The 15,137-nt window shown below is 48.7% G+C and overlaps 1 protein-coding gene across 5 annotated transcripts in view; it reads left to right on the forward strand.

The window, feature by feature from the left end:
- The first annotated feature begins 446 nt into the window (after window positions 1-446).
- LOC145357788 (uncharacterized) overlaps window positions 447-15,137 on the forward strand; it is a 61,203-nt gene continuing 46,512 nt past the window's right edge. For 3 of the 5 annotated variants that reach the window (XR_013889367.1, XM_080211288.1, XM_080211284.1), the window contains exons 1-3: window positions 447-502; window positions 3,548-3,798; window positions 10,054-10,756. Coding sequence is in view for 2 of the 5 variants with exons in the window: in XM_080211288.1 (XP_080067414.1) it covers window positions 10,723-10,756 (34 nt within the window). In the remaining 3 variants the exon portion in view is untranslated. The remainder of the gene's footprint in view (window positions 503-3,547; window positions 3,799-10,053; window positions 10,757-15,137) is intronic. The other 2 variants (XM_080211286.1, XM_080211285.1) reach the window with 1 other exon arrangement.

Consider the following 15,137-nt stretch of genomic DNA (forward strand, 5'->3'; position numbering starts at 1 on the left):
CCATATTTCTTAAATATCAAGGAAAGGAGGTTCATTTGACTGCTTTCTGGGTTCTCTCTCACTCCAAGCTCCTGCTGCCTTATGTCTCAGGGTATTGATGTGCTGGAGCGAGTACTTTGAGGCAGCAGCGTGTGGAGTGCTGGCGGTGTGAGGGGAGGGTTGGGTTAGGCCGGCTCTTGTACCTGAGCAGCTTGTGGATGAAGCTGCTGCCTGGGCTCATTGCTCTCCCTCCTTTGGCCTCACCTGCTGAATATTGGCCGCATTGTGTATTTATATTTTAAATTTCAAGATTCTCGGCATTTTGAGAAAATTAAACAATAATTTCAGCATCCCGGCCAGAAAGCTCGCCGTTACCATGACTCCGGCATCAGAGCGGCGCATGCGCACTACTCACGGAGAGGCAGAACGCCGCCGCCATTTTGAAGCGAGGTCACTGACCTTTAACCCCGCCCCGCCCCGCCCGCTGCCCGCCCGCTGCCCGCCCGGGCCGCCGCAGCTGCACGTGAGTAACCGTCACCGCTCCCGCCGGTAAACAACCCCCTCCCCCCACCCCCACCCCCCGCACCAACAGGCCCAGACCCCCCAACACACACACACACACACACACAGCTTCCCGCCTCACACGGAGCAGCCTGCACTGCACTGCCGGCAACAACAACTCCCCCGAGCCCTCACTCTCCCGAACCCCAACTCCCCCCCCCCGACCCCCAACCGTGAACTCCCTCAACCCCCAGCCCCGAACTCCTCCCGACCCCCAGCTCCCCCCCCACCCCCAACTCTCCCCCCCGGCCCCCAACTCCCCCCCCCCGACCCCCAACTCCCCCCCCCCCCGACCCCCAACTCCCCCCCCCCGGCCCCCAACCCTGAACTCCCTCAACCCCCAACCCCGAACTCCTCCCGACCCCCAACTCCCCCCCCCCCCGACCCCCAACTCCCCCCCCCGACCCCCAACTCCCCCCCCCCGACCCCCAACTGCCCCCCCCGACCCCCAACTCCCCCCCCCCGACCCCCAACTCCCCCCCGACCCCCAACACACCCCCCCGACCCCCAACACACCCAACCGTGAACTCCCTCAACCCCCAGCCCCGAACTCCTCCCGACCCCCAGCTCTCCCCCCACCCCCAACTCTCCCCCCCGACCCCCAACTCCCCCCCCCGACCCCCAACTCCCCCCCCCGACCCCCAACTCCCCCCCCCGACCCCCAACTCCCCCCCCCGACCCCCAACTCCCCCCCCCGACCCCCAACTCCCCCCCCCGACCCCCAACTCCCCCCCCCGACCCCCAACTCCCCCCCCGACCCCCAACTCCCCCCCCGACCCCCAACTCCCCCCCGACCCTCAACTCCCCCCCGACCCTGAACACCCTCAACCCCGAACTCCTCCCGACCCCCAACTCCCCCCCCCACCCTCTGACCCCCAAACCCCCCCCCCCCCCCGGCCCCGAACTCCACCACCTGACTCCCAACTCCTCCCCCCTGACCCCCAACTCCCCCCGACCCTGAACTCCCTCAACCCCCAACCCCGAACTCCCCCCGACCCCCAACTCCCCCCCCCCGACCCCCAACTCCCCCCCCCGACCCCCAACTCCCCCCCCCGACCCCCAACTCCCCCCCCGACCCCCAACTCCCCCGACCCTGAACACCCTCAACCCCCCCGACCCTGAACACCCTCAACCCCCCCGACCCTGAACACCCTCAACCCCAAACTCCTCCCGACCCCAAATCCCCCCCACCCTCTGACCCCCAACTCCCCCCCGGCCCTGAACTCCCCCCTCCCCCACCCCCAACTCCCCTCGACCCCCAACTCCCCGCGACCCTGAACTCCCTCAACTCCCAACCCCGAACTCCTCTTGACCCCCAACTCCCCCGACCCTCAACTCCCCCCTGACCCCCAACTCCTCCCCCACCCCTGATCCCCAACTCCTCCCCCCCGACCCCCCAACTCCTCCCCCTGACCCCCAACTCTCTGCCCGATCCCCAAGCCCCCCCGACCCCCCAAGCACCCCCCCCACCTCCAACTCCACCCTGATGTGTTTCGTGTCTTAGGCTGCACTCCCTTTTTGTTTTCCTGAAGAATCTTTTTTGGTGTTTTGTTTGCACTTCAGTCTCACGCTCCTGATTTACGGACACCTAATGTGGAGAGGGGAGGGTCGGGATGGCGACCTCCTTGCGAACCTGCTCCTGGGCCAGGCAAAGTGCACCATTTACAGGCCCAGGCAGTGGGCGATCAAGGGGGCTGTCCATCCTAACTGTCTGCCCCTCTACCGCGGCTACATCGCAGCCAGGTGTCCCTGGAGAGGGAGCACGCAGTGTCCACAGGCGCAATTGACGCCTTCTGTGCCTGTTGGGCACCGCAGGGGCTGGGGTGCATTATTGACCCTAATAATCACATTTTAATTTGATGGTTTTTAAGTTTCCTTTGTACTTTGATTTTGTTTGGGCTGCCCCCATTCCTTTTGGGGAGCTGCTCCTTTTACTTTGTCCTGATTTAAGTTGAGTTTGTTTATTTGGTTTGACCTTAAAAGAGGCCAGTTACCCCTTCCCTGCCTCTGTCTGGTCCCCCCACCCCATCCCTTCCCACCCCTTCCTGGGACTGTATCCCTCTATTCCCATCCTAGTCATGTATTTGTCCAGATGCCCCTTTAAAACTCACTATCGCGTCTGCTTCTACCTACCTCAACAGCGAGTTCAAGGCACCCAAAAAACTTGTCTCATACAAGTTAAAACCTTTAAAACCTTGCCCCTCGCACCTTAAACCTATGCCCTCTAGTAAGTGACTCTTCCACCCTTTATAACAAGTCATCTTGTCCTTCCTATCAAAATATATCTCTTCAAACTATGCATTAAATTTCACCTGTCTGTGCACAGGTGACACAGTGGTTAGCACTGCTGCCTCACAGTACCAGGGACCAGCTTTCAATTCCCCGCTTGGGTTACTGACTGTGTGGAGTTTGTATGTTCTCCCTGTGTCTGCATGTGTTTTCTCCGGGTGCTCCAATTTCCTCCCAAAGTCTGAAAGACGTGTTGATACACCTACTTGTGACTCTAATAAATAAACTTTAAAAAACATCCCACCAACCAGTCTATGTTCTCTTGAAGTTTATCACTATCCTCCTCACACTTTTAAAAAGACCTCACTTAATGCTGGGGTTGCATTCTGTAAAATTACACCTTTGAGTGAAACAACTTGAAGTGCATTATTGAATGATGGGAACCAACGTTAAAGTCAGAGTTAGGTTCCTATGGGTTAAAGTACTGAACTGTGCGTTCTTAGCTGAAATAATTGTTTAAACTGTACCAAGTACTGTATAAATTCAAATTAGATCCCTCTCCTTAGGCAGTCTTTTGGGATCGAGGACGATTAGTTTTCACTCCAGTTAGATGAGTTCTAAGATGACTAATAATCCAATGTATATCTGCAGACTCTGCTACTGTATATGTGGGTCAGGTGTTGCTTGGACGTCAGTTAGATGATATATTTGTAGGCTTTTGCACTCTTTACCTGTGAACATTCCTGACATATTAACTTTATTTTTGGTGCTTTCCCAGATGAACCTTCTCCCATTTTGGTTAGCTGCCAAGAGTCAGTGGAGCTGTTTGACCTCTTCAGGCATCCTTTGAGGATATGCTTAAAGCATTTCAGTGGAGGCATCTCGATCCTGGGTATGTTGGCTTGGGAGAAGACCTACTGTTGGACTGTTTGTCTTGCCACTGGATTTGGAGGATCTTCTGAAGGTGGTGCTTTGAGGTGCCTGCTACAGGGAGTCCCAAGTCTCAGGAACATAACTAGGAGTGCAAAGGTCAGTGCTGCCCAGTGAACCATGACTTTTAGCCTTGGGTTTCTGATCCTGGTCCTCAAATGCTGATATCCTATGTCAGCAAAAGGCTTCATTGACACACTATCAGCAATGGTGAATTCTGTGGTCAATGTTTGTCCCAAATTGATCTAAATTGCTGAAGGGCGATGTTGTGCTGTGGGAGCTGTTTGGAAGAGGAATTTTGTTTTCTGGGTGTTGGTAATAAAAGGCCTATTTTCCCATACGTTTTCCGAGTGAGATGTATGTGGGTGGAGATTAGGAACAGCAAAGGGAGGAAGACGCTGGTGGGTGTCGTCTATAGGCCCCCGAATAATGATCTGGAGGTGGGGCGGGCTGTTAACACGCAAATAAGTGCGGCGTGCAGGAATGGGACGGCAGTAGTTATGGGAGATTTCAATCTGCATATTGATTGGTCGACCCATGTTGGACGAGGTGGGCTCGAGGAGGAGTTCTTGGAATGCTGCCGGGATAATTTCCTTGAACAGTGTGTGTTGGAGCCGACGAGGGAGCGAGCTATCTTGGATCTGGTGCTATGTAATGAGGCGGGTAGAATTAGGGACCTTGCGGTGAAGGATCCTCTTGGAGAGAGTGATCATTGTATGGTGGAGTTTCTGGTGCAGATGGAGGAGGAGAAAGTGGGTTCCCGGACACGCGTCCTTTGTTTGAATAGAGGGGAGTATGGTAGGATGAGAGAAGAATTGGCGAATGTGGACTGGGGGAGTGTGTTGGAAGGTAGGTCTGCTGAGGAGCAGTGGAGGATCTTTAAGGAGATCTTTCTTGGTGCTCAGCAGAAATTTATTCCGATGGTTAAAAAGGACAGTAGGAAGAGAGGTAATAAGCCGTGGATAACGAAGGAGGTGAAGGAAAGTGTTAAATTAAAAGCGGAGGAATTTAGAGTAGCTAAGAGTAGTGGGCGAGAAGAGGATTGGGAAAGGTTTAAATGTCAACAAAGATTGACAAAGAAGTTGATAAAGGAGGGTAGGAGAAGCTATGAGGCTGGGCTAGCACTTAATATAAAAAAGGATAGCAAGAGTTTTTATAAATATATAAAAAGGAAGAGGCTGGCTAGGGTGAACATTGGTCCTTTAGAGGATGAGAAAGGGGAGCTAGTGGTAGGGGATGGGGATATGGCTAAGGTCTTGAATAACTTTTTTGTTTCTGTCTTCACGGAGGAGGACGTGAATAATTTGCCGGGTGTTAGCGATGGAAAGGTGGTAGGAATGGAGGGTCTTAATGACATTACTGTTACTAGAGAGGTGGTGCTCGACAGACTGGAGGGGCTGATTGTGGACAAATCCCCAGGACTGGATGGAATGCATCCGAGGGTTCTGAAAGAAATGGCAGAGGTGATAGTGGATGCCTTGGTGGTTATTTTCCAGACGTCGCTGGATTCCGGGGAAGTGCCGGAAGATTGGAAAACGGCTAATGTTACGCCGTTGTTTAAGAAGGGTGCCAGGCAAAAGGCGGGGAATTATAGGCCGGTTAGTTTAACGTCTGTGGTAGGTAAAATGTTAGAATCCGTCATTAAGGAGGAAATTGCGAGGCATCTTGAAGGGAATTGCTTGATAGGGCGGACGCAACACGGTTTCATTAAAGGGAAGTCGTGTCTGACAAATTTACTGGAGTTCTATGAGGATGTGTCTAGGGCAGTGGATAGAGGAGAGCCGGTGGATGTGGTCTTTCTGGATTTTCAGAAGGCGTTTGACAAGGTACCTCACAAGAGGTTATTGCAGAAGGTCAGGGGACATGGAGTTGGGGGTAGGGTGTTAGCGTGGATAGAGGATTGGTTGTCAAATAGGAGGCAGAGAGTGGGGGTCAATGGGTGCTATTCGGATTGGCGGTTGGTGACTAGTGGGGTGCCCCAGGGGTCGGTGCTGGGGCCTCAGCTATTTACCATTTATATAGATGATCTGGAGGAGGGAACCGAGTGTAGGGTGTCGAAATTTGCTGATGACACCAAGATTGGGGGAAAGGCAAATTGTGCGGAGGGTGTGGAGAGTCTGCAGAAGGATCTAGATAGGCTGGGTGAATGGGCCAGGAAATGGCAAATGGAATTTAATGTTGGCAAGTGTGAGGTGGTCCACTTTGGTAGGAATAATGGTAGGAAGGACTATTACTTACGTGGGGAAAAACTGCAGCAGGCGACGGTGCAGAGGGACCTCGGGGTCCTTGTGCATGAGTCGCAAAAACCCAGCTTGCAGGTGCAGCAGGTGGTCAGGAAGGCGAATGGGATGCTGGCCTTCATAGCGAGGGGGATTGAATATAAAAGTAGGGAGGTCTTGCTGCAGCTGTATAGGGCATTGGTGAGGCCGCAGCTGGAGTACTGTGTGCAGTTTTGGGCGCCGCACCTGCGCAAGGATATTTTGGCCCTGGAGGGAGTGCAGAGGAGGTTTACTAGGCTGATACCGGAGTTGAGGGGATTGAGCTATGAGGAGAGGCTGAATAAACTAGGCTTGTACTCGTTAGAGTTTAGAAGAATGAGGGGAGATCTCATTGAGACGTATAAGATGATGAATGGGATGGATAGGATCGAGGTGGAGAGACTCTTCCCGCTCAAAAAAGACAGTAGGACTAGGGGGCACAGCCTCAAGATAAAGGGGAGGCGGTTTAGAACGGAGTTGAGGAGGAACTTCTTCACTCAAAGGGTGGTGAATCTCTGGAATTCTCTGCCCGTTGAAGTGGTGGAGGCTGCCTCGCTAAATATTTTTAAGAAGCGGGTTGATGGGTTCTTGATAAGAGAGGGGATTAAGGGTTATGGGGAGACGGCGGGAAAGTGGAACTGAGCCACAACAGATCAGCCATGATCTTATTGAATGGCGGGGCAGGCTCGAAGGGCTAGATGGCCTACTCCTGCTCCTATTTCTTATGTTCTTATGTTCTTATTAAATGTCTTCCGTATTCAGGAACTTAGTGACTGAATTTCGAGTGGTTTTAGTTTTGAACTGAAGGTGATTTAGGTTGCACAATCAGTTCTATGAGGATGTATCTAGGGCGGTGGATAGAGGAGAGCCGGTGGATGTGGTCTTTCTGGATTTTCAGAAGGCATTTGACAAGGTACCTCACAGGAGGTTATTGCAGAAGGTCAGGGGATATGGAGTTGGGGGTAGGGTGTTGGCGTGGATAGAGGATTGGTTGTCAAATAGGAGGCAGAGAGTGGGGGTCAATGGGTGCTATTCGGATTGGCGGATGGTGACTAGTGGAGTGCCTCAGGGGCCGGTGCTGGGGCCTCAGCTATTTACCATTTATATAGATGATCTGGAGGAGGGAACCGAGTGTAGGGTGTCGAAATTTGCTGATGACACCAAGATTGGAGGAAAGGCAAATTGTGCAGAGGGTGTGGAGAGTCTACAGAAGGATCTAGATAGGCTGGGCGAATGGGCCAGGAAATGGCAAATGGAATTTAATGTTGGCAAGTGCGAGGTGGTCCACTTTGGTAGGAATAATGGTAGGAAGGATTATTACTTACATGGCGAAAAACTGCAGCAGGCGACGGTGCAGAGGGACCTCGGGGTCCTTGTGCATGAGTCGCAAAAACCCAGCTTGCAGGTGCAGCAGGTGGTCAGGAAGGCGAATGGGATGCTGGCCTTCATAGCGAGGGGGATTGAATATAAAAGTAGGGAGGTCTTGCTGCAGCTGTATAGGGCATTGGTGAGGCCGCAGCTGGAGTACTGTGTGCAGTTTTGGGTGCCGTACTTACGCAAGGATATTTTGGCCTTGGAGGGAGTGCAGAGGAGGTTTACTAGGCTGATGCTGGAGTTGAGGGGGTTGAGCTATGAGGAGAGGCTGAATAAACTAGGCTTGTACTCGTTAGAGTTTAGAAGAATGAGGGGAGATCTCATTGAGACGTATAAGATGATGAATGGGATGGATAGGATAGAGGTGGAGAGACTCTTCCCGCTCAGAAAGGATCGTAGGACTAGGGGGCACAGCCTCAAGATAAAGGGGGGGCGGTTTAGAACGGAGTTGAGGAGGAACTTCTTCACTCAAAGGGTGGTGAATCTCTGGAATTCTCTGCCCGTTGAAGTGGTGGAGGCTACCTCGCTAAATATTTTTAAGACGCGGGTTGATGGGTTTTTGATAAGAGAGGGGATTAAGGGTTATGGGGAGAGGGCGGGAATGTGGAACTGAGCCACGACAGATCAGCCATGATCTTATTGAATGGCGGGGCAGGCTCGAAGGGCTAGATGGCCTACTCCTGCTCCTATTTCTTCTGTTCTTATGTTCCAGCAGTTCAGGGAACAAAGGCTCAGATCACCAACAAACTTGAAAATGTTATCCATGGACTGTTAGATGGTTTTCTTTTTCTTCTGCTGGTAAATTTCCTTGTAGTTTTGTGAAAGGGAGGTCGTGTCTCACGAACTTGATCAGGTTTTTCGATCAAGTTGATTGATGAGGGTAGGGCAGTGGATGTTGTCTACATGGATTTCAGTAAGGCCTTTGACAAGTTCCCTTGTGGCAGACTGGTGCAGAAGGTGAAGTCGCATGGGATCAGAGCTGAGCTGGCAAGGTAGATACAAAATTGGCTCAGTCATAGAAGAAGAGGGTAGTAATGGAAGGGTGCATTTCTGAGTGGAGGGCTGTGACAAGTGGTGTTCCTCAGGGATCAGTGCTGGGACCTTTGTTGTTTGTAATATATATAAATGATTTGGAGGAAAATGTAACTGGATTGATTCGTAAGTTTGCGGACGACACAAAGGTTGGTGGTTTTGCGAATAGCGATGAGGACCATCAGACAATACAGCACAATATAAATCAGTTGGAGATTTGGTCGGAGAGATGGCAGACGGAGTTTAATCCAGACAAATGTGAGGTAATGCATTTTGGAAGGTCTAATACAGATAGGAAATACTCAGTAAATGGGAGAACCCTTCGGAATATTGATAGGCAAAAGGATCTGGGTGTACAAGTACACAGGTCACTGAAAGTGGCAATACAGGTGGAGAAGATAATCAAGAAGGCATACGGCATGCTTGCCTTCATCGGTCGGACTATTAAGTTTAAAAATTAGCAAGTCATGTTGATGCTTTATAGAACCTCAGTGAGGCCGCACTTGGAATATAGTGTTCAATTCTGGTCGCCACACTACCAGAAGGATGTGGAGGCTTTGGAAAGGGTACAGAAAAGATTTACCAGGATGTTGCTTGGTATGGAGGGCATTAGCTATGAGGAGAGGTTTGAGAAACTTGGTTTGTTCTCACTGCAGCGACGAAGGTTGAGGGGAGACCTGGTAGAAGTCTATGAGATTCTGAGCGGCATGGACAGAGTGGACAGCCAGAAGCTTTTTCTCAGGGTGGAAGGGTCAGTTACAAGGGGGCATAGGTTTAAGGTGCAAGGGGCAAGTTTTAAAAGAGATGTATGAGGCAGATTTTTTTACAGTAAGAAGTCTCACACACCAGGCTAAAGTCCAACAAGTTTATTTGATAGTAAACCCACAAGCTTTCGGGGTTTGCCCCTTCATCAGGTGAGTGGAGAACTTTTTACTGTGTTTACCTCAGTCCAATGCTGGCAGCTCCACATGCAGATTTTTTACACAGAGAGTGGTGGGTGCTTAGAACTCGTTGCTGGGGGAGGTAGTGGAAGCAGATACGGTAAAGTGACTTTTAAGGGCATCTTGACAAGTACATGATTGAGATGGGAATAGAGGGATATGGTCCGTGGAAGCGTAGGGGGTTTTAGTTAAGTCGGGCAGTGTGGTCTGTGCAGGCTTGGAGGGCCAAAGGGCCTGTTCCTGTGCTGTAATTTTCTTTGTTCTTTATTCTAGCAGCTAATGCCATCATTGATCATATTGTTCATTTGGCACTGTGTTGTCTGTTTGAGTTACCTCCTGTGATGATTTCCATTTCATCCTCAATGAGTTTGGAAGCTCTTGACAGTTGTTTTGGTGACAAACTTTGCAGGGTCTACCTCTTCAGCTTTGAATCTCCAGCTGCATTAAGTGTTCAAGGGACTGGCTTCTCTTCACCTTCACAAGTACCTTGCTCAGAGGCTTTAAAATGGCCTCCTTGTCTCACCACCTGCAAGGTTGAAAATGGCCTGACTGGGTTCCAAGATTAATCAGACGATTGCAGAGTCAGTTTCCTGAAGAGTCAGCACCCTGCATTTTTTACCCAAACAAGCTGTCAGATAAGGAAAGCAATTTTACCTTTTACAGCAGCAAATGCCTCTCTCCCACGGATTTTAAAATGGCTGTAAAAGGGTCATTTGGACCTGAAACGTAAACTCTGTTTCTCTTCACAGATGCTGTCAGACCTGCTGATTTATTCAGCATTTTCTGTTTTTATTTAAAACAGCCTGGCTGCCTCATCCGATGTAAAACTTCACAGCAGGCACACCTGGGACTGCAAAATGGAAATCAGCTTGCAGAATCAAGAAATGTGCCTTTTCTGCACAGAACTTAACAGCCTAACTTCACCTTCCTCCTTACAAAATGAACCTCTTGATTTGGATAATCTTCATTGAGAACTTTGCTTCAGAATCTTTTGGAAAATAAAATCACAGTTCCCTGGCACGTAAACAAACACGGTTGCACTTGCTTCGGAATGGCCGCTTTCAGGTCATGGGACCTAATGACACATTGACGCACAACAGTGTGAAATGACACAAAAGATGCAAGCCATGTTAAATTGAAATTAAAGATTCTGAGAAGAATTCTGAGAACCTGAGAAGATTCGCCCTGAAACTGAGCAACTTTAAAATGGAATGATTTGAAGGGATTTACTGTACTTCTAATTTTGGGTCTCTTGCAAATCTTGAAATTGTGTCATGTACTCACCCAGGTCACATTGGTTAATGTATATCACGAAAAGCAATGGTTCTCGTGTTGACCCCTGGGAACTCCACAGTATACTTTTCTTCAGACCACAAAATAATCATTCACCACTACAATATGAAAGCTAAATACTGCAGATGCAGGAACAAAGTGCTGGAAAAACCTTCACAGGTTTGCCAGTATCTGTGGTTTCGAGTCCATTATGACTCTTCTTTGAAATGCAACCTTTTGGAAATCTATACACACCTAGTTACCTTCAACACTTATCAGAAACTCAAATCAGATAAACAAGATTTGCCCTTAACAGATCTGTTCTGGCTTTCCTTCATTAATCCATACTTGTCCACGTGACTGCTAATTTGATCCCAGATCATTATTATTATTATTAAATGCTTTCCTAGCACCAAGGTTAAACTGACTGGCCAGTAGTTGTGGAGTTTATCCTCAGAGTCTTTTGTTGAGCAATGGTGCAACATATATAATTCTCCGACCCTCTGGCAGTGTATCTGAGGAGGATTGGAAGATTATAGCCTGTACCTCTGCGATTTCTGCTGTTGCTTCCCTCAGCATCTTCAAGTGCATATCGTCTAGTCTAGGTGATTTCTCAACCTAACTATAGCCAGCCTTTCTAATAGCTTTTTACTGTTGGTCTGTACTTCGCCGTGGGAGATATTTAAATTGTTGCCCATTCACAATTCTGCTTTTCCCAAAACAACTTGTTGCTCTGATTTTGAGTTTTTTCTTGTGTTAACAATGGACTGTTAAGATTCAGGCTTGCAAACCAGCAGATAGCCACTGTTTGTCTCCCAGCATGTGTACATTGTCTGTGTACCTGCATCCTGTTTGGTTGAACTTCCTCTGACTTGGGGAACCATTTCTCCATCTTTTTATTACCAATTTTCTGGATATTCTCTTTAACTTTCCCCTTTTACTTCAAATGCAAACAATGACAGTCTTGTTCTCTCATCTTACCCCATTCCTATACTTAACTTGCATTACTCCAACATTTACTTGAATTCACAATCTATCACACTTTGCAGCTCGTTCAGTCGGGAATCAGTTAGAAGATAGAAGACAGAGAGCAAGGATAATGGGTATTGCTGAGAAAAATAGCTGTGAAAGTTTTTTATTGTGCACTTATTTGGAGACAACCACAAGAATATCAGATTTCAAAGAGAACAACGGTTTATACTACATGAGCAAAGGCTGCTGATCGGTTGGCAAGTGGACTCTGATTGTTAGAGTTGTTACCATGGATAATGCATCGGGGAACATTTAACCCCCAAGCTTTTATAAAGAACAAAGAAAATTACAGCTCAGGAACAGGCCCTTCAGTCCTCCAAGCCTGCACCAACCATGCTGCTTGACTTAACTAAAACCTACTACCTTTCTGGGGACCATATCCCTCTATTCCCATCCTATTCATGTATTTGTCAAGACGGCCCTTAAAAGTCACTACAGTATCTGCTTCCATTATCTCCCTGGCAACAAGCTCCAGGCACCCACTACTCTCTGTGTAAAAAAATCTGCCTCGTACATCTCCTTTAAACCTTGCCCCTCACACCTTAAACCTGTGTTTCCTAGTAATTGACTCTTCCACCCTGGGAAAAAGCTTCTGACTCTGTACTCTGTCCATGCCTCTCGTAATCTTGTAGACTTCTATCATGTCACCCCTCAACCTCCGTCGTTCCAGTGAGAACAAACCAAGTTTCTCCAACCTCTCTTCATAGCTAATGCCCTCCATACCAGGCAACGTCCTGGTAAATCTTTTCTGTACCCTCTCCAAAAGCCTCCTCGTCGTTCTGGTAGTGTGGCGACCAGAATTGAACACTATATTCCAAGTGCGACCTAACTAAGGCTCTATAAAGCTGCAACACGACTTGCTAATTTTTAAACTCGATGCCCTGGCCAATGAAAGCAAAATGCCATATGCCGCCTTGACTACCTTCTCCACCTGCATTGCCATTTTCCGTGACCTGCGGACTTGTACGCCCAGATCCCATTAATACTCTGAAAGGTTCTGCCATTTACTGCATATTTCCTATCTGTATTAGACCTTCCAAAATGCATTGCCTTACATTTGTCCGGATTAAACTCCATCTGCCATCTCTCTGCCCAAGTCTCCAACTGATCTATCTCCTGCTGTATCCTCTGATCCGTCGCTATCCGCAAATCCACCAACCTTTGTGTCGTCCGCAAACTTACTAATCATACCAGTTACAATATACATCATTTGTGTATATTACAAATGACAAAGATCCCAGTATGCATCCCTGAGAAAGGCCACTTGTCACAGCCCTCCATTCAGAAACAAACCCTTCCACTGCTATCCTCTGTCTTGTTTAAATTCAATAAAAGCAACTCAACTTTGGTTTTATCATGACCATGATCAATAAGAAGTCTCACAACACAAGGTTAAAATCCAACAGGTTTATTTGGTAGCAAAAGCCACTAGCTTTCGGAGCGCTGATCCTTTGTCAGTAAGTGGGAGTTCTGTTCACAAACAGGGCATATAAGGACACAAACTCAATTCATAAAATAATGGTTGGAATGCGAGTCTTTACAGGTGATCAAGTCTTGAAGGTACAGACAATGTGAGTGAAGAGAGCGTTAAGCACAGATTAAAGAGATGTGTCTTGTCTCCAGCTAGGACAGTTAGTGAGATTTTGCAAGCCCAGGCAAGTTGTGAGGGTTTTGGATAGTGTGATGTGAACCCAAGCTCCCTGTTGAGGCCATCCTCGTGTGTGGAACTTGGCTATCAATCTCTGCTCAGTGACTCTGCGTTGTGTGTCGTGAAGGCCACTTTGGAGAATGCTTGCCCGAAGATCAGAGACCGAATATCTGTGACTGCTGAAGTGTTCCCCAACAGGAGGAGAACACTCTTGCTTGGTGATTGTCAAACGGTGTTCATTCATCTGTTGTTATAGCATCTGCATGGTCTTCCCAATGTACCATGCCTCAGGATATCCTTTCCTGCAGTGTATCAGGTAGACAACATTGGCAGAGTTGCAAGAGTATATACCGTGTACCTGGTGGATAGTGGCCTCATGTGAGATGATGGCATCCGTGTTGATCCGGCATATCTTGCGGAGGTTGCTGTGGCAGGGTCGTGTAGTGGCATGGTCACTGTTCTCCTGAAGGCTGTGGTAGTTTGCTGCGGACAATGGTCAGTTTGAGGTTCTACGGTTATTTGGAGGCAAGAAGTGGGGGTTTGGGGATGGCCTTGGTGAGATGTTCGTCTTAATCAATGACATGTTGAAGGCTCCAGAGAAGATGTCGTAGCTTCTCCGTTCTGGAGAAGTACTGGAGGACAAAGAGTACTCTGTCCGCGGTCAGTGCTGAGTTTCTGTAAGAAGTCCGTAGTGTCCTGATAAAAGCTGGGGATTCCTTGTCAATGCTCTCATCCCCTGTCCTGTTGGACTTTAACCTGATGATGTGGGACTTCTTACTGTGTTTACCCCAGTCCAACGCTGGCATCTCCACATCATGAGCAGTAAACCAAGGAACAGACCTGCGCTATGCTTTTGTTTCAATGCAATACCTGGACATTTTGATTTGTTTTTGCAAAGGAAAGCCCTGTGTATGCATACATGTAGCTTCTAGCTTGCATGAAATCATATTGAATGTTGGACACTATGGCCAGAATTTACGACTTTTCCATTGGTCTTGGGTGGGATCTTGCAAACCTTGGCGGGGGGGGGCGGGTTGCGTGTGGTGTTGGTGAGGGGGGGGGTGGTGCGTGTGGTGTTGGTGAGGGGGGGGGCGTGTGGTGCGGGGAGGTGTGCGGTGCAGGAGAAGCAGTAAAATTCTGGTATATGTTCTGATTAGTTATGGTCAATAATTTGTCTGTGGTGAACAGCCAAATGGGCATGCTGTTTGATACAATCCGCCAGTCATTAGAATGTACAGCCTATGCTTGTTATCATAGCAATGTTCTTTAGTGTGATAGGCAGGGCATCTTTTCGTCTTGCCACAGCATTCTGTTGATGGGGAACATTACTGTTGTGACCTGTGAGGCCACGCCTGGAGTATTGTATGTGGTTTGGGTGTCCTTGCTGTAGAGGGAGTATAGTGAAGGTTTATCAGGCTTATTCCTGGGACAGTAGGTCTGTCATATGAGTCGGTTAGGATTATATTCACTGGAGTTTAGAAGAGTGAGAAGGGATCTCATAGAAACTTATAAAATTCTAACAGGATTAGAATTCAGAAAGTATGTTCCCAATGGTGTGGGAATCCAGTACTCGGGGTCATAATTTGAGGATACGGGGTAAACATTTAGAACTGAGGTGAGGAGAAATTTCTTCACCCACAGGGTGGTGAATCATGGAATTCACTACCGTAGAAAGTAATTTGTGGCCAACGTCTGATTAGGTCTTGGAACTTAAGGTATCAAGGGATACGGAGGAAGGGGGATCAGGATATTGAATTTGATGATCAGCCATGATCAAAATGAATGGCAGAGCAGATTCGAAGGACTAAAAGGCCTACTCCTGCTTCTAAGTTTTATGGCTGTATTGTAGCAGCGTGAAATGGCTACTTTCACCTGTTGGTC

This window comes from Carcharhinus amblyrhynchos, chromosome 24, assembly GCF_965287045.1.
Source record: "Carcharhinus amblyrhynchos chromosome 24, sCarAmb.v2.hapA, whole genome shotgun sequence".
NCBI classification, from domain to species: domain Eukaryota; kingdom Metazoa; phylum Chordata; class Chondrichthyes; order Carcharhiniformes; family Carcharhinidae; genus Carcharhinus; species Carcharhinus amblyrhynchos.